This window comes from Vipera ursinii, assembly GCF_947247035.1.
Source record: "Vipera ursinii genome assembly, chromosome: 6".
NCBI lineage: Eukaryota > Metazoa > Chordata > Lepidosauria > Squamata > Viperidae > Vipera > Vipera ursinii.
In genome coordinates, this window is record NC_139515.1 from 54,669,372 (window position 1) to 54,689,541 (window position 20,170).

General features: G+C 37.8%; 2 protein-coding genes across 3 annotated transcripts in view; both read left to right on the forward strand.

Moving 5' to 3' along the window:
• The window catches only part of ELK3 (ETS transcription factor ELK3), a 47,105-nt gene extending 27,181 nt beyond the window's left edge, over nucleotides 1-19,924 (forward strand). For both annotated transcript variants that reach the window (XM_083365993.1, XM_083365994.1), the window contains 2 exons: nucleotides 10,092-10,214; nucleotides 16,370-19,924. In XM_083365993.1, the coding sequence (XP_083222119.1) occupies nucleotides 10,092-10,214; nucleotides 16,370-16,468 (222 nt within the window). In that variant the 3' untranslated portion in view covers nucleotides 16,469-19,924. The remainder of the gene's footprint in view (nucleotides 1-10,091; nucleotides 10,215-16,369) is intronic.
• Nucleotides 1-20,170, forward strand: part of SNRPF (small nuclear ribonucleoprotein polypeptide F) — a 228,793-nt gene that overhangs the window by 189,545 nt on the left and 19,078 nt on the right. The window lies entirely within an intron of this gene.

Below are 20,170 nucleotides of genomic sequence, written 5' to 3' on the forward strand. Positions count from 1 at the left end.
GAAGATTAATCTAGCAAGGGAGGTGAATTCCAGCATTTTGGGAAGGGCAGAATTAAGTTGTCCTATCCCAGCAGTAGATAAGTGATTTTTTCTACCTGGAGAAAACAGGTGACTCAGGAAATAAACAGGCAGATAGTATATAAATCCATGCAACTGTTCCTGGTCTGTGGATGAGATATTCCTTATACTTGTGCTTACCAATAACAATCAAATATAGTTGTTATGAATAAAAATATTACAAAATGATATAAAAAGTCAGAACAGCAGCAAATATGTATTTGTAAAATTAATACTATAGGCATTACAGCAATTTCTTTGGGGAGAATTTTCAAAAAAGAAGCAATATGACAACCATGTTGTTGTAGCAGTGTTTTGGCGATATTCTTCTACTATTCCCCAGCCAAAAAATCCACTTCCCCGGCTTAATAATTCCAAATATGTTCAATCACAGAGCCCAGACAGCATGGCCAAAAGTAAGATTTGTGTTCTACATGTGAAAGATACCAGGTCAATGAAAACAGGAATAAATTAATCACAGTTATGAGAAGGATTATAAAAGATGATTAAAACAGGAATTGGAATTAATCCAAATAATTTGAATTGATTTAATATATGTGAAATGTGAATTCAAAACACTAGCAAAGAAATATAAGGAAATATTAGATCAAACCCCAGCTGTATATGCCAAAGGATGTCTGGTTTACTTTTCTAATACCATGCATTACATATTATGTACTCATAAAATATGGTTTCTCTTATTAAGCAGATTTTATATTTTTCATAGAGGGACTATTAAGCATCTTTCAACTTCAAGATGCAGATTTAGAAAATTAAATTGCTACTTTCAACTATTTGATTTTAGAAAGAGGCTTTCCATATGGTGCATTCATTACACATATGCCTATCTCTTAAGTGGCTAAATAAATGTATCTAGAAATTACTGAATTATGCCTGTCTAATTCATTTGTTTACAGACCAGCAACACTTCTGCAGGAGTTCAGATAGGATTGTCTAGATCAGGAGTGTCAAACTCAATTTCATTGAGGGCCTCATCAGCGTTGCAGTTGCCCTCAGGGGGCCGGGTGGGTGTGGCCAGGGTGGGCGTGGCCTACTGGGTGGGCGTGGCTAGAGTGCGTATGGACTACTGGGTGGGCGTGGCCAGCTCTACATCATTGGCATCAAGGGTGCCTATGGGGGCCTGGGCAGGAGTGGGAGAGATCTGAGGGTCTCTGGCAGGAGGAGGGTCTCTGGGCCAGGGCCAAGGCAGTGGGGGCCGTTCCCTCACTGTTTCCAAGATGGCTTCACGGGCCACATAAAACCACTTCAGGGGCCGGATCTGGCCCCCGGGCCTTGTGTTTGACATGTCTGGTCTAGAGATTCTGCGTTATCTAGAGATGTGCAGTTTTCTTTGAGGAGACTTAGTCATTATACAGTGGACATCTATTTTGGATTATATGAGATCTTCTAAAGTTTCTTATTGGGGTTGCACATTTAAAAATTATTTGGAAGAAGTGTTTCATACCTTGTATTAGCTTAGCATATTTCTGTTCTTCATGAAAACAGTGCAGCCTGTTGATTTCCATGAACTTGAAAAAAGCTGTTGTTAGGGGCTTAGATGTATGATACTGTGTAATGGTAACATGTTTTGAAGTTGAAGTCTTTAAAGAATAGAGCAATATTTGGCAGAATTCTTGGTATAAAGTAGTCATCAAGGACAAAAGAACCAATAGATGATATTCCATTTGCAAGCTGATATAGCTCAACATGTCCAGAAGGAATCACTATCACCAGAGAGAAATATCTTTTATTTATTTAGAAAATGTATATGTTCCCTCTCTTTAATGTCTCCAAATAGCACACAAAGACAGTAAGATATTATTAAATAAAAAAAATATAATGCTTAAAAATACTTGAAAAGGACTACATAAATATGTTTTAATGCCCTCTAAGATCAGAGCTTGCTTCAAGTCCAGGGAAAGTTGCAAAGTGGGCCTACCAGAGAGAAACCAAAATTAACCATTCCATGTCAGGACCTGAAAAAAACGTATCTTCATAGCAAGATTTGTCTACAGTGAATATGTAAGAACAAGTTTTGTTTTTTTCTCTGGCCAGTTGGCAACTGGGACTCTCTGCGGATTAATAACCCTTTGTATTCTGCTGGCATTAGGCCTCACTCAAGCAAAATACCAATTAACATGTTTAGCTCAGACTGTTTTATTTAATCAGAAAATGGCTTGAGGATGTTCAGAAAACAAGAAAGGCTGACTCCATAAGGTTAAAGACCTGCTTCTCCCTTTTGCACTGAGGATCAAAATGAGCTTTATTTTGCTCTGCTCCTGTTTTTGCTCCTCTGACTGGGAACTGGCCTGGAACTATGTGTTCTGCAAACTAAGCATTGGATTTTCTTTTTGTTTCCAAAAAAAGGATGGTGCTGGGCAATTGCAAGCCTTCTCTTCCTATATTGTCCTTTTACAAAAGCTTTATGTTGTCCATCTAGTCGCAGAACCAACCCTGGTTTAAACAAACACTGCAATCTTGACAAGATATTTCCAGTCTATTCTTATGCACCTATGCTCAGTTATACTTTGTGGAATTTAGCACAACATATAGTGCCAGTCATAGAAATTTAATCAGGCAAATATTCAGAAAAACACATTCTTGGTATTTCTAAAAGATTAGGCCCAGGCTACACTGAGGGTAAATGCAAAATGTCAGTACACAGACTGAAAAGTAGGTTGATGTGTGTGCATGGGAGAGATAATTCTGTAAGGTAGTAGTTATTGACTTCATTGCCTGAAGATGTGATTTAGGACGTAGATTTAGCACCTATAAACAATATGGTTGGCAGTGGTATTGATGGAGCTCTCAGTGATTTTACATAAAGGCACATGCTAGAATTCATTCTTTTCATTGTTCCAAAGCCCTGGCAACAATTTTGTTTCAAGAAAATGAAGAGACGTAATGTATCTAATTTTAGTGGCTATAAGCCTAAATGGTTTCCTCAATTTGCCTCACTTAATTAAAAACCATTCTGAATTGCACTTTATCAAAACCATGAATAAATAGGTGATTGCAGCAAACAGTACTGTTTTGGATTAAGGTGGAGATGGGATTTTTTTTCTTTGCTTCTCCAATAATATATTATTTGCTAATTGCAGTCAAGGGAATGAGAGAACGGGAAAATGATAAGGATGCAGAAAAATGCCACATAACATCAGGAAAAAAAGATAGAATGGATGCATTAGAGCCAGAAGTAAACGACGTTTGATTCATACAAAACTAGCAATAATATTTGCTTACTTTTAACATAGCAAGACATATGAGGCTTTAGAAATCTTGATCACTGAAGGCAACTACCCCAGCTGCTGTATTTAAGTCAGGTATTATCCTTGCATCCCTTAACGTGATACCATATATGCATCAGTAACTGTTGTTACGACATGTCTTCCTTATGTTGCCTTTGTCTCCTTCTCCAGGTTGTACCTGAAATCACTTAAATCATCTGTTTCATTTTTAAAGTAGCACTTTCCCTCTTCATCCAACTCAACTTTTGCCATGAATACAGTTTAGCGTGCTTCATTGATAGTGTAGTTAGAGGCTGGGATCTGACAGCTACAACCAACCACTTTAGGTTGCTGAAGGCATACCACACTGCCTTTCCTCCAATTGCTGGCCATTGCCAGCTCCATCCATTTTGATATGGGCTACAAAAGAGACTGGAGCTTGCTACCATTATGCCTGCCTTGAACTTATCCAATATCTAATGCTGCTCCTTATATGCCTTGGCTTAGCCCTCTTTGGAATGAGCATTATCCTCCTGCTTAAAGAACTGGACTGTGCATTGTTTTTTCCACTACTTTTACTGATTTGCATGATCACACTTTTTACTGATTCTATTTTTTTGTTTTGTTTCTTTTGGTTTCTGAGGGACGAATGCACAACGTTGCCTTGTGTACTGAATGGGCTACTTCTTGGTGTTGTTGGCTGTGGCCCTTTGCCACCACCGCTTCCATTGCTTTCAGTTGAGGGTAGATCTCATTCGTTATTGATACTCTCCCACCATGTATCCCTATCAGCCTGATTACTTTCTACTGAAGTTTAATCCTTTTGGAATGCTGAACATGGATGACATTTGTGGAATTCTTCTGTGCCTTCATTTGGTTTGTTCAACAAATTGATGGGTGATTAAGCAAATTGTTCCAATCATTTTCTACACTTGTCTGACCCCCACCCCACATTAGGGAGAGTGACTGGTAGTTGTTTTCCTACTGGCAGGCAACCCATGGCAAGAGGAAAAATAAAGGGGGAGAGCATTCATCATTTTGCAGTTACTTTCCTTATTTGTCTAATATTAAAATGGTAAAGATAGCACAAGTTACCATCCTTATTTCAGTGGAATAGGGCTTGGGTATATGAGGATAGCATATTTTTTTGACAGTACAAAGACTGGAGATCGCTTTATTGCAGTCATCTGGCTTTTCCCGTAGATGCTTTTTCTCCAAACTCTAGGTAGTAATGTGGACCCTGCCCCATAGTAATTTCCAGTGGATAAGAGGAAGTGAATGAATGAAAAATGAATAATATCCACTGGAACATGACTAATTTGCATCACGTGCATGCACACACTGATATTATCACATATTTCTATCTATATCTATGTCTGACTATAGAGAGCCAGTTTGGTGTAGTGGTTAGGCACCATGCTAGAAAGAGATCATGAGTTCCAGTTCTGCCTTAAGCACAAAACCCAGCTAAGTGACCTTGGCTAGTCACTTTCTCTTAGCCCTAGGAAAGCGCCAATGGCAAACCACTTCTGAAATCTTGACAAAAAAACTGCATGGACTTGCCCAAGCAGTCACCAGAATTCAACACTGACTTAACAACACAACACAAATATTACAGATTATAGCTTATTGGTTGTTTTCTGACATAGTAAGAATTTTTTGACAATCTTATGTATATTGCACTTGCTGATTAATATTTACCCACACAGAACTGATCAAAAATAGGATGCATGTGCAGAGGAAAACAGCACAAAGATCCTATTTTTGATCAGTTCTGCCTGGATAAATGTTAGTCAACAGGCGTACTGCATAAGGGCACTTTCAGAACCCTCAATACAAAAGTGATGTAAAGTCATTTCAGAGGTTCTGCATCATGGCAAATATAATTTGGGACTTATAATTCTGGAAGAAAGAAAGGCGTTGATATCAAAGGCATGCAGAAAACTGAAGGAACACTGTAAAATTCAAGAAAAGATTACAAAAAATATAAGAGCCTCCAGACTCATCAGTTTTTAATATAACCAGCTTTTCAAAAATATCAGGACAAGTGTCAGACAGGCAGTCTTTTACAACTCCTCCAGTGCTTGTTGTCATTTTTATTTTTCCAGAACCTCAAAATATATAGAAATAAGTACAAGTTTACAACTTTCACTGTTTACATACTGGATTAAAAACTCATATGTAATTATATGAGTCAACTCAAATTCAATATGGTCAACTCAAATTCTAACTGTACAGTTAAGGATAATATTCCGTAAACATCAAGGCAAGGTACCTCATTCTGTAGGAAGAATCCAAGTGGTACAGTTCCCATACAGCTTCATAATTCCCAACAAAGCTTGGCAAATTTCAACTTGGTCCTGTTTCTGCACTTCTTGATACTTCTCCTTTTGATATGATTGCTTCAACCAATTCACACAGGAACCAAATCTTGTTCTGAGAATCACTTTATATTTTGAAACCTTGAGAACTGTCCCTTGAAATCCCTGTTAATTTTATATAGATTTTCTAACTTTATTAAGTATTAATAATACATAAACTGACCTCATGGAAAATGTGAAAATTTCAAATATTGTAGGAATCCCTCTTTCAGGATTAACCCTCTTAATGATTAGACTGGAGTTCTGATATTCTGTATAGGCCTTTGTTTGGTTTAAAGGCTCTTCATGTGCTATGTACAACATAGGGAATTAGACATTTTTATTTTATTTTATTTATTTTAATTCCATTTATATCCCGCCCTTCTCCGAAGACTCAGGGCGGCTAACAAGCTTAGCAGTAGCCTTCATTCTATGTATATGCCTGCTTATTAGGGCTTTCATTAGCCACTTCAGAACTAAGTTCTGGCAATGCTAAAAGCTTCAGTAGAAGAGTTTAATACTGAGCAATAATCAATTCACTCCATGGTACTAAAAAACGGGAACATGGTTATTTTAGGTACAAAAGCCTGAGAGTTTGCAGTTCTTGTAAAAAATAAATGACCTGACAGTTGCTTTCAAAGCTGTGGGTTGTTTGCAAGAGAAATCTCAGCTTTTTTGTGAGTCATTCTGTTGAAAATAGCAGTTAAGGAGCAGAAGAAGATCCATACAGACTCAGTTGGACGAAAAGTATGACACCCCTGTCCAGTTGTTTTGAGATAAGCCGCATTGAACTTAATAGGACATATTTTGGATAGCTATATATAAGGTTGACTTTCAAACGCTGAACTAATGGATGAATGTATTTGCTTGATTACATCTCAACATTCACCTGCCAAGTTCCAACAATAATGGAATCAAAAATAATTGAAACTTACATTGAAAGAAAAAAAATAGGTAAGATTATTCAATAAAATTTGAAATCAGCATTCAATTTTTGAGAAGAAAATATTATATAGCAATAAAAGCTTGAAGACCCATTATACTCTTTATTGAGTGATGTATCAGAGAAAAATAGGAATCAACCTTCATCTGTCTTATGTGCTCTACAGTTGAGGTGCCACTACCATAGCCGATGGTGGGAACCTCATTCTTTTGGTGACTAGTCAAACCATCATTCCATATTTAATGTATAAAAATAGTTATAAACACTATAAATTAATCCAAACTCGGAAGGCTTGTCTAAAACCAGGGTTACCCTGTTATTTACATTCAAATAGACACCATCTTGAATTTCTTGTCTGGATTCTCTAACTTACCACAAACCTCAAATATAACTTTCAAGTAAAGATGATTCAGGTTGGAAGTCACTTTTGAGTTTAAACAACATGTCTGAGACACTAGTTAAAAAGCGGTCAGTGGAGGAGTGAGGTAAAATCAGTACATGTGCATTCACCAACTTGTGGCATAGTGTGAATATGACCTACCCAATGCATAAAATCAGGCATGTAGAGCAGAGAAAACAAGCTGGGAATTTATTTAACAACTTTATGAACACAACCCACATTTTCAAGGCTATTGATATACTCTGGCACAGGGAATTAAAGACGAACAATGGGTAGCTGTTTTCAATATATGTGTGTGTGTGTGTGTGTGTGTGTGTGTGTGTGTGTGTGTGTGTATATATATATATATATATATATATATATATATATATATATATATATATATATATATATATATATATATATATATATATATATATATATATGGATCTTTGGTCATTCGGGTTTTTCCCCACGTAGAATTGAAGGTGTAAGAGCAACGTTTCGACGGAATCCCATCCGTCATCCTCAGGCTGGTGGCTTCAGCTTCCTTCTTCTGGGAGAAGCATGTGGTAGTGGCTGTTTGTTCCTCTTTTTTAAACTGCCAGAGGGGAACAAACAGCCACTACCACATGCTTCTCCCAGAAGAAGGAAGCTGAAGCCACCAGCCTGATGATGACGGATGGGATTCCGTCGAAACGTTGCGCCTACACCTTTAGTTCTACGCGGGGAAAAACCCGAATAACCAAAGATCCACATACAAACACCCGCGAAAACCTCAGAAAACAAATATATATATGCACACATACATACACATATTCAATTCTTAACATAAATTTAATTTATTGTATTTAAGGCAAATGTTCATAGTAAATTCCAAAGTTTTGTCCAATTCTCGTCCGGCAAATCTTTGAGATTTGAGCCAAGTTTAATTCATAATTGCCTTTAGTTTTTTCATCTGTTTTTGGCTTAGATGAAGTAATGCATCTTTCAGGCATTCACCAAATAAATTAGAATTTGTTGTGAGCATCTCCTTAAATACAAACAGCTCATAAGCCGGACCTACCTATATTAGCAACCACATTATTGATGGCTTGTACATACCATTTTAAAGATATGATCACATTGGTTCAAGTGCATGAGATGCTCCTATAACCCAAAATGCATGCTATTAATTCATCCCTGCCAAAATAGTTATTTTCATCAGACTTAGTTCATGATGAACTTAGAACACTAAGTTCAGTTTTATCAAATTTATCATGAAGACAGCATAGTAGGCTGCCATAGGGATGAAAAATTGTGGGATAGCTCCCCCATGTTTATATACTGCAGGTGGGTATAGTAAAGATGGAATATTATTTTGTCTACTTGGAAAATGATGTTTTGCACTTTAACAGAGGAGACAACTTTTGCATATATAGTATGACATATATTGAGTTCCTTTGGAAGGACTAGCAGTGGGAAATAATAGATGTCTAATACAAGTGCATATGCTGCATTCAACATATATGTGTTTAATTGATGGAGTCATGTTACTGACAAGATAATGAACTGCAAAGAAATTGTTATTAATACATAAATTAAACATTTTGTTTCTATTTCTTTACAACTGCTGATAAAAAATGGCCTGGCTATGTTCAAATTATACACACAAGAGAACAGGCTTAGGTGAGGGGGAAAATGTTACAATTCAATCTATTTATGAATATGAATGAATATGTCCATAATTGCCCAGTGTATTTTAACAATGATATAGAACTGTGCTATGAGGAGCTTACAATATTCTTATTCTTGGGGAATTAATGACAGAAAGAAAATAGATTGAAAAAAGTAGATGGAAAAATAACATTAGATGAATATGAGAAAATATAGTTGCATATCCTTAAGTAATTTATGAAAAAAATGCTGAAGATTACCACTTCAGATAGACATACAAAATCTGCAAGAATCCAGATAACCACTAAAATAGTAGCCATGAGACATAGTTCCTGGCTGAGAGAGGTGACCCCCAACCCCTCCAGGCCACACGGGACGATGTGGTCAAACCAGATTAAGTCAGTGCAGCAGTTCAGGGCCAATCCGTGCGAGGTGATTGGTCTCCCGCAATGCATACCAGTGGCACAGAGCTTGCAGTCGCCGAGCTAGATGCCAGTGCAGGATGGCGGGCAGGCTGAGGTGGCAGCAGGTGTCGTGGGCCAGGCGCTCCAGGGTGGCCATGTAGGCGTGCAGGACGAGGAGGCGGCAGCGTAGGTCCAGCACCGGGTAGGCCACCAGCTGGCCCGGCCCATGGAAGGTCAGCCGCCCACCACGCCCCATGCGTGCCACCTCCATGCCCACCACCCACACCTGCCCCGCCAGCGCCGCCTCTGCCCCGCCTCCCTGTGTGCAGCCCCATCGTGTAGAGCGGGCCCTGCAGCTCCCACAGCACTGTGGCGTTGCCGCTCCTGTCTCCTCCAGGTATCTTCAGGACTACCTTTAAAAAGAGGTGGAGAGACAAATCATGTCCACCAGGCCTTGTCTCCCCATTGGGCCAAGGGTCTTGCAGAGGGCAAGGTGGACTTGACAAATGCGAGTTATTTGAGGAGGGGGTTTCTTTGCCACTGTGTTTTCGCCTTCTGACTTGTGGCCAGCCTGGCTGACATGGGTGAGCACGAGGCAGGAGTGCACATGGACTCTGCTTTTTCAGCAGGGCAGAATTAAGTGCTGCTCCCCACCTACCACTCCTGGTCCTCTATTACTTACAACTAGGAGATGGTGTAGTTGGGCAGCAGGGAGAGGTGCCAACTCGCCTTCGTTGCAGACAACTTGCATGTGCAATGTTTGCAGGCCGGGTCTTTTGGTGCGCTCAGCAGCAATTCCTATTGGCTTTCGAAAGTAGCACAGTAGCACAGCTTATGCAAAAGTTGAAAAAATCCATCAAAAAAAGGTGCCGGAACTCCATTCTGAGCGTTCTATGAGGAAAAAAGCCCTGACTCTACAGATTCCATTCAAAATGTACATTAGAAAACAGAATGTAAGCAATACTGAAGAAGCTATGATAGAAGTGAGAACATTAATGGCATATCAGCCTCCCTGTAGCAATATTTATCAATAGATGACTAAGCTAGTTGTGTTTTGTTTTGTAGACTCCAAATGGGTTACTGTTGACCCCAAGTCCACTGCTTTCTAGCATTCACTTTTGGAGCAGCCTCAGTCCTATTGCTCCCTTGAGTCCTGCCAGACTGCAGGGACCAAACACCTTGTTCCAGGTAAGTTGGTGCATGTTGTCTCAGATTAATCTTTGCCATTGGGAACAAAAAACAGATATAGGAAATATGTAACAGTTACACCCTTTGCTCAAGTAACAAGAGTTTCAGATTAGGGCGAGACATAAACTGTGATTATGCTTGGATAGACATACACAGCTTCTCTGAAGCCAGAAGGACATCAGTGCACCGGTAAAAGTGGTTCTGGTCCAAAAAAAATTCATTATATTGCTGGTAAATGAATTAGGAGTTAATCTGCGGATAATATAGTTAGTGTGCACATCAGAATACTTTCCTAATAAAACATCAGCTTTAATATTTCATTGTAAATGAGATTTTAAAAAAATTGTTGGCAAGTCTGTCTATTGCAGACATGTCAAACCCGCGACGTCACATGACGTCGCGCGACGTCTCGGAGCTTTTTCCCCATTGCCGGCAATGGGGTGGGCGTGGTTTTGTTGTGACGCGTCCGGCCTGTAGGCAGCAGTTTGACACCCCTGGTCTATTGAGTACATATATAATGAGATCTATGAAAAAGGTCACACAGAATTTTGATGATTGCTCAGAAGGTTAGTATGCCTTATCTGAAACTGAAATCTTTATTCAATAGGCATGGAACATTGTATTAGAAAAACTACTATCAATCTCAAGGATATGACAGCTAGATGGGTCCAAGGCATGCTCTTTTAATCTCTATCAAAAAGGAGAAAAGTATCAGTGTAAAACTGTATCAGCATATGAATTTGCCCCTTGGGTGTACTTGACTGACAAGAGAAAAACAGAAAACATACCAGCTTTGACTAACAGGTGCCATTAGTGGTTCCTAAAAGTGATCAGGGGGTTCTGGATCTGTTATAGCAAGCAAATGTCCCTGGCTATTGTATGGTTGCAAGAAAGGCCAAGATCACAGCTGTGTCAATATGATTTGTGAATGAGTCGGTGAATGTACTCACCAGAGTGTAAAGACCATAAACTTGCCCATTAATTACATTGTCTGAATAGGGATAAGACACTTAATGGAGAATAGTGCCATCTGCAGGGGGCGATTAAAAGGGTCAAGATGGTGCTTGCAAGAGCAAGTTCCTTCCCATGCATGCATACAATGCTGAGAGGCACTTTAACTGCACTTCCACGACTGCCATCTTGATTTTTTTGACTGCCCCCTGCAGATAAGATGGATGGAAAGATAGGGCAGAAGTGACGGAGAGAGCAGTGACAGTGTCTCAGCTTGTGGCAGCTGTGGTTCTCTAACACAGTTGCCCATTTGTTCAAGGCTTCTTTTATCATGTGATACCAGTTAGCAGGAATTAATAGTTATTCTGGAGACCTGTTGTCTGAATTAACTATTATGGCAACCAAGGCTCTAAGACATTCATTGGATTAAATAAAAAACAAATTAGTTGCTCATGAACTTTGTTTCTTATAACAATTGAGAAGAAGCTTTTTTTGGATTGAGATACCAAAGCTATAGCAGAAGTAGCTTGTTTCTTTTACGGTGTTTTGTCTCTGAACAGACAGTTGGAGAGAAACAGGGAAAATCAGAACTCTCTTTTTAAATCAGTATTTTCAAAAATGAAATATGATTACAGGAGAGTTTTAAGCCTCCCTGCCCACCTTCATACAAAGCTTGAAGAATTTAAATAATAGTATAAACTACCGAGATAGCCTTATTTAATTAACAATGGGTAAGTGCCCTGAAATGTAAATTCATCCACCCTGATGAAGGAGGAAAAGGAGATCCAAGTTTCCACCACCCTTAGAACTTGCTTTGCTCACTCTACATGCTTGTCTTTTCAAAAGTAGCCAAGAAGCTATCAAGGGAAGTGACAAAGGATATCACTTCCCCTGTCATCTGCTCCCTGAACTTTATCCCTGAAGCTCTTTTCAAAAATGTATAGTGTTGTTTCAAAAAAACAAAGCCATTTTATTTTGACACAGACACTATCTGCTGAATCCATTTCTTTTGAGCTGATGTACAGGTAAAACTACTTTCGTTTCCCAGCATACTAAGTAGAGGTGATTCTGCTGCAGCCAACTGACGTCAGTGGCTCAGGTTAATTGGCAGAGCCTCTGCAGATTGTAATTATAACTCATTCTGGATCTAAAAGTTTGCTGTGTCATTAGGATAATGAGAGACTTGTTCAGAGCTGCAGTTTACCAAGCAACAAAGGTGGAAATAATAGCAAGGAAATACAGTTGAAATTCATCAACACCTTAAACTCAGTTCTCCATTTGAATCCATGCATTTGTTTCCTTAAGTAAAGGTAAAGGTTCCCCCGCACATGCGTGCTAGTCGTTTCCAACTCTAGGGGCCGGTGCTCATCTCTGTTTCAAAGCCAAAGAGCCAGCGCTTGTCCGAGGACGTCTCCGTGGTCATGTGGCCGGCATGAGTAGACACCAAAGGCGCATGGAACGATCTTACCTTCCCACCGTAGTGGTCCCTATTTTTCTACTTGCATTTTTACGTGCTTTCGAACTGCTAGGTTGGCAGAAGCTGGGACGAGTAACAGGCGCTCACTCTGTTACGCGGCACTTGGGATTCGACCCGCCAAACTGCCGACCTTCTGATCGACAAGCTCAGCGTCCTAACGCACTGACCCACCGCGTCCCTATATTGTTTCCTTAGTATTTACCTTATAGCCGCAGTAAATGATTTGAGGGAAACCCTGTAGAATCCTTCGTATCCGGGAGGGCACAAAAGGAAAAGGAGCTCTTTTAAGGAGCCAACTCTGACATAGCATGTCCAATATAAAGCTTGGATGTGTCAATGGATAGAGAAATTGTAGCAATTTACAAAATTGTTGGCTCAGCAAGTAAGCTCCAACTTACTGGGCAAATCTCTACAATGAATCAGTGCCCTTTATTTTGTTTGTAAAAGGAATTTGGGAGTGCCTTTTAAATGAGTTGCTAGAGATGCATTCCTTCAGCCATATTCCCTGGATTTCCAGAAGTGAAACTTCTGCCTGTGGAACACTATAGTATATAATATGTGGGTTATACGTGTGGATGAATTAAAATTGTGTCTGACCATTTATTTTTAGACTCTCTAGCTCACTCCTTGCTTTTAAAATAGGACAGAAAATCAGAACAGCAAGAGCCACTGGAGAGGCCAAAAATATTCTGAAGGTGATATTTGTTACAGAAAAGGGATGTGATAAGTATTCAACAGCATCCCCAGTTTTATTGGATAAGAAATGGGTGTATTAGTGATCTAGTTAGGCTGCAATTATGATGCAACCTCTACTTCTTCTGCAATACAAACTTCATGCTTAGATATTGTGGAACTGAAATAGAAAAGCATTTACATCTTGAGTAAAGTGATAATTCAGAACAGCTGTATTTAATAATCTGTTTTCCCCTATGTAAAAATTGCAGCTGTTCACTGTATGTTCTACACTGTCTGTTCTATTGCTGCAGTGATTTTTTTAATAATAGAACTATTACACTAACTCTGTGGCAATCTGACAAATGTTCTCTGTATTGCTTTTTAAATATTTTTTCCACCTGTAGAAAAAAGTATTTATTACATTTACATTTTACCATAATATAATGGCAAAATGAGCAATTTATATAACAGGAATAAATTGGATGTATATATTTTAAAAGTTAGAGGAGAACTTTCTTTAAAAAAACAATTTCCTTGTTCATGTTACTGTAGTCTTTCTGTACAATACAGAAAAAAGTCAAAGCTGTGAAATTATGGCTTGTGCTGCTTCATACTACAAACAAGTATGAAACTGAATGTTACACCTTGTAAAGTGTAGCCAATGAGCATCTGAAGACACAAGAATGTTAACTAATACCCAGGAATTTACAAGTTAGGCCTTAATTTATACCACCTTCAATCTGGGAGCATCTGGGAGACTAATTCCCAGCTGTTCAGTTTGTGGGTGTTGTGCAGCATAGAAGCCAAAATCAGTCCATTTTTCAGTTCCAAGATTTCAAATAGTATTTTGGGCTGGGAACTTTGAACCCTGCCAAGAGAACAGCCACAGGGACTTTGCATTAAACTATCATGACTTGGTTTATCAGAATAAGGGCATTAAAAAAGGGATACAAAATACAGAGTTACCTTAATAATAAAGAATATTTGTAGCTCAGGATTGATATGAGGGGTCCTTGGTGCTCTCTGAGCTTGCTTGTTTTCTTGCAAGCATTTCATTACCCAAACATCATTGCATCATCAGTGCTAGTCATCTTAAGAGTTATCTTAGCTATTATGTGATCTTTTGCATCCTTTTTGAAGATGTGTTCCAAAGCCAAATTCAAGTTACATTTAGAGCAGACATGTCAAACTCGTGATGTCACTTGACGTTGTGCAACGTATCGGGACGGTTTTGCCATTGCCGGCAATGGGGTGGGCACGGCTTCCAGATGACGCATCCGGCCCACGGGCCGGCAGTTTGACACCCCTGTTTTAGAGTTACTGTTTGTTCAAAAACATGCTGACTTTAGTTCTCATGATCGCTTTGGACAGAGTTGTTCTTCCACTGGAAGAGAATGCCCATGACTTGGTGGGATTGTGTGGGTTGTCCTATGGCTCTTGCTAGAGCAAGTGAAGGCTAGAACTTTTGCTTAGTTCTGGTTGATGTGCCTTTGTTATATTCCTTTCTGGACCAAGAAGCTATTGTAGACAACAGTTCCGTAAAGTGCTATATGTGGGGGTGCTTTTGAAATTGACTCAAAACAACAGGGAAAGAACGCAATGATTAGGCTGCTGGTAGGCAAGTGCAACTTAATATTTATTCTTAAACTGCTCTGTTAGTTCTATAAAAGCTTCTAAGCCCAATTTAAACTGTTGGTCATGATCTGGAAAGCTTTACGGGTGTCAAACTCGAGCGTGTCACGTGACGTATTGTGACATTTTTTGCCTTTGTGGAGCCGGGGTGGGTATGGCCTGTGTGTGACGCATCCAGCCCGCAGGCTGCCAGTTTGACATCCCTGCCTTACATGGTATAGCACTGGGTATTTGAGGTAGTCTTTTTCAAAATGATATTTTCTAACCTTTGAGGTCATTGAGAAAGATATTAAGGTTCCATCCCTTTGAGTTGAGGGGGATAAGCTTTGTCTATAATAGACTTAAGTCACTGGAATACCTTGCCTCCGATTTTGCTCTTGGTCCTTTTCTTGGTGGTGTTCTGGAAATCTATGGAAAACATCTTATTTGGGCTTTTAATGAGCAGTGACCTGAGCATCTACAGTATTTTTGAAGTGTATTTGGTTGTCTGTTTGTACGCTCTAAATCAGAGGTCCTCAACCTTTTGGGCATCAGAGACCCGTTACATGGAGAGGTTTTTCCGCAGACCGGAGGGGGTGTGGTTTTGTATGCTGCCTGCTGCCTGCATCCTGCAGATGGGGCTTTGCTTGTTTGTGCGGACCAGTTGCTGGCATGCCACGGCCTGGTACTGGTCCACGGACCGGGAATTGGGTGACCCCTGCTCTAAACTGTTCTAAATCATAGGGCTGGGGTGATATACAAGTAACTTAAATTAAATTAATTAATTTTTAATAAATTAAAAAATATTAGTCCTTACGGGAATTATTTGATTTTATTAGGCATCCATTGTTGTCTTAAAGATTAGAATGTCTTGCAGAACATACATTTTTGCATTGGAATTCTTTTCAATTTTATTATTTCTATAATTTTTTTTATCATATTTTGAATGCTAAAATAAAACAATGTGCACCCTATTCATTAACTTTATTGAGGCGGTCTTATTCTTACAGATTCATGTGCTTCTTTCCCAAGCCAATTTGTTACATACAAACTTGTAGTTTTGGGATTTATTTTAACTTTAATTTGTTTACAAAAAACATTTGTCAAACTCGATTGCTACTGATTCATTTTAGAATAAAATGAAAAAGTTTTAGCTTACTCAAAAAATCACAAGGAAATGTAACTTAGTTTTTTCTCCCAATAAGACTCTATGGGTTGTCACAAATGTTATATGCTTTTTTTCTGAACCATCTCAAATTCATTCATCCAATCCAAAATGAGTGATGTTTAACTTTGATCTGATGCATCTTTTTAAAAAAGTAATTATTTTACTTGTACCTGCCAGTGAGCGGTCTCCATGTATCATTAAAAACAACGTTTGAGAGTTTACACATAGGTATAATGTGAATATCAGTGACATTTTCCTTTGCTCTTTTTACAGTTTCCAGCTCTGCTAAATGGTCACATCCCAATGCAAATCCCCAGTTTGGATGGGGCCTCTTCTCCAGTTCTCCTTTCTCCAAATGCTCATAAATCCTGATGTCTCAGCAAACTGGGGACTCACTAATAAACTGGATTTGACACAGCCATTCTGATGGGTTTCATTTTTCTGGTAACGCCAGGAGGACGTGATGAAACTCTTTTACTATGGTTTGCACTTTCCATTACACAGATGAGCTACTTATATGGTGTTTATTTAGCATTTTTATACAGTGAGGGGTTTTTTTGTATAAGAAATCTTTTGTGCATTAAAACAACTTATAATTTTTATATCCTGCTCTCCAAGTGTTGAACACTGTTAATGAAGTTATCTTTCTTAATACATTTCTAAACAATATGTAAAGGATGTGAAATGTTTTACTTCTGTACTTATGCGTATTATGCATCATGCTTGTATAAACTATAACCGGCTGTGCCTTCTTTTGCATAATGTTATATAAATGATTTATATATTTTCCAATATTAAGATAAAAGGTTGGAAAGAACCAAGTATTGAACACTTTTCTCCCCATCCTAGTATTTCAGTATTCCCCTTATGGTCAGCCATGTGGTGCAGTATATTCATGTAATTTTGAATTAAGCGCTTTCCAAATATATAAAGAATATTTTTGTTTACTTCCTGAACTGAGAGGCCATAATATTTTGGCCAGTGTGTTAAGAATATAACACTATTTAGACATTAGTGCTTGAATTCTTCTGAAATAGGAATATGGTCTTAAAATACTTGCAACATATTTTAGGGGCATTTTTTAAATTGGAAGAAATAACCTTATTCAGTGCCACTATCTTTGTGTATAAAGAGATGTCAATCTAAAATTTATTTTTGTGAACAGGTAAAATTCTCACATGCTTCTTATCAGGGATGGAGAAAAATTTCTCCAGTGGTGCATGGACCAAGGCTTTAAGACTTCAACAGATTTGATTTTTGAAAAAATATTTTAGCAATGCTTACAAAAATGAACGTCTAAAAAAGATGACAGGCTCCTCTCCATAACTGGGAAATAAATGCCATAATACCCAGTATAGGTTTTCAGTGATTTTTCTCTCTTCCCCCACAAACCCCTTTGTACTAACCTGATATTGAATATTGTGATTAAAAACTATCCAGATTCTTCATCTCTTCAATAGGCTAGAATTCTGAAAACAGAAGTGTTTGCTACTTACTAGAGTATGACTGGTTCCCTGATGAAATAAAAACCAAGTAAAACTGAATAAATATGGGCTGCAGTAGAGAAACAGTATTGTCTCTTAGCTGTAATTGGAAAAATACCTGATACATGCATATTTTATGAAGACGTTAATAATATTCAAACAACACATTCAGATTAAAGAATTCAAATTTATGTCATATTTTCAAAAATCAAAATATTCTCCCTCTGTGCTCCAGCTTTGGAAAAAATGACAAATCCTTGGTTTACCAGATTATGAAACTCGAACCTCGTGTGCATTTTGAAGTTAAAAATATGAAACAAAAATTAATACAGCACAACTGATTTTCACTTCACATTCTGTTTCCTAAGATTTACTTTCCTTCTTCAAGAGAACAAGTTTCTGCTATTTGAAGAACCCACTGATTACCCAGACTTTTTACGTGATTAGTATTCTGTTATATTTTCTATCATATGCGTATCTCCTTCTTGGCAAGGATGCATTGCAAAGTGTCAATTTACCACATATTATGTATATGAAACATTTTCATTGCCAAAAATGTTCTAATGCACAGAATACTGTTAAATGTTTCAGGGAATATTTGGAACCCAGTCCTTTTATGTATGCGAATACAAAATACTAATCCAAGAGTATCTTACACTGCTAACATCCTTTCTTAAACTTCTGAAATATATAGCCTACCTTCACTTCAAATACAGTTACACTACATGAAAGAGGGTTCAGAGATAGCTCTCAACTTACAGCCGTTCATTTAGTGACCATTCAAAATTATAGTGGCACTGAAAAAAGTGACCTATGACTGTTTTTGTGGCATCCCCATGGTCTTGTGATCAAAATTTGGGCACTTGGTAACTGTCATGTATTGATAACAGTTACTCTCTCCTGTGCTCATGTGATCACCATTTGTATCCTTTCAAGCTGGCTTCCGACAAGCGAAATCAATAATAGGCAGAAGCCAGACTTGTTTAATGACCGCATGATTCACTTAACAACTGTAGTGATTTGCTTAACAACTCTGGCAAAAGGTCATAAAATAAGGTACAACTCATCTAACAACTCTCGCTTAGCAATGGAAATGTTGGGCTCAATTGTGGTCATAAGTTGAGTACAACCTGTAAACAGCTATTATAACTTGGAAGCGAATGTAACAATCTTACATTTTGAAATTTAAGCTTAATGAAGTAACTTCAAAAATTTTAAGAGTGAAACACAGCATATACACCTTTTCTGATTATGCAACAAAAGCTGATCTTAAAGCTCACCCATTTTGACAGGAAAAATTAATAAAAATAGATTGGCATGCTAGAAGTCTTTGGAATCATTCAATTTTTATACTAAAAGATGGAAAAGCATAAGAACAGAACAATATTTTGTGTCATTTTAAATAAATTATCAAGTTATTGATTTATGCACATTAAATCATGTAAAAAAACTGTTCTAAACTTTGCCTAAAAATGGGTTAAGCATCTGTAGAATGGTTTTGGGAGATAAATAACATGTAACATTAACAGTGCAGTACTTTAATCCTTTCATTTATGTTTTTTTCAAATTAAAAGTAGTCCCATCTGAAGCACAGGCAGAACACTATTATTTCGCTATTTTGAATAATAATATGCAGAAGTGAGATGAAATTTAAGCTGAAGAACAGTTTATATCAGAAGCTTTCAGGTAATGTAATAATTGGGACCGAGATTTTCTGCCAACTATCAGGAAGCTGTGAGATTGCGAGGTCATGTAACTTTTATACAGTAACAGCCAGAAAATATACATCCATAATAAGCTACATATTCAGAGCCATATTTCTTTAATTCATTTCCTTAAAATACAAATTAAAGAATAGTAGATTGATGTTAATAGATGCTTGATGTCTTTGTAAATGCTCCTAAATGCTGTATCTAACCCCTTCTCTGTCTCAATCTCATGTGCCTTAATTAGTCCATAATAAACTGGATGGAATTTTACAAAATGAAATCTTAGTAAGACTTTCCTAATAGTACCCACCAGATAAGTCCATTGCTTTTATAATTCTTGGCTAGCATACTACATATAGGCGTTATAAGGCCCCTGGTTGAGAAAGATTGGTTTAATTGTTTAGTTGAATATTTAGCAAGCCAGTTAACAGCAATGCTCTCTATATGTTTTTGCATACTTATAATGTGAGATTCTGAAGTTACTACAATAGATAAACATCATGGCTGAAATGCAGTTTGCATTTTCACAGATAGCTTCTGGAGCAAACACATACAATGTGAATTACCTGTTGAGTCTTTTAAAGTTAAAAATGTTTTATGTGTTTGCTGTGTAAAAAATAAAGTATACCAAGCAATCAAGTTTACTGGATAATGGTGTGAAGTTCTAACTGCTTCAGTCAAGAAGAAATTATTCACAGATACACAGGAACAGACACTGTTATGCATTAATGTGGTTGTTGTTTTAACAGTTATTTGCATTCCATTAAAAGCTGGAACTCTCCTTTTTTCTTGTAATAATGAAACTTATTCTCAAACATAAAAATTAATTATAAAAGGGATGATCCTCCTTCTGTTGCCCAATCCATAAGATTTGCTCCTGC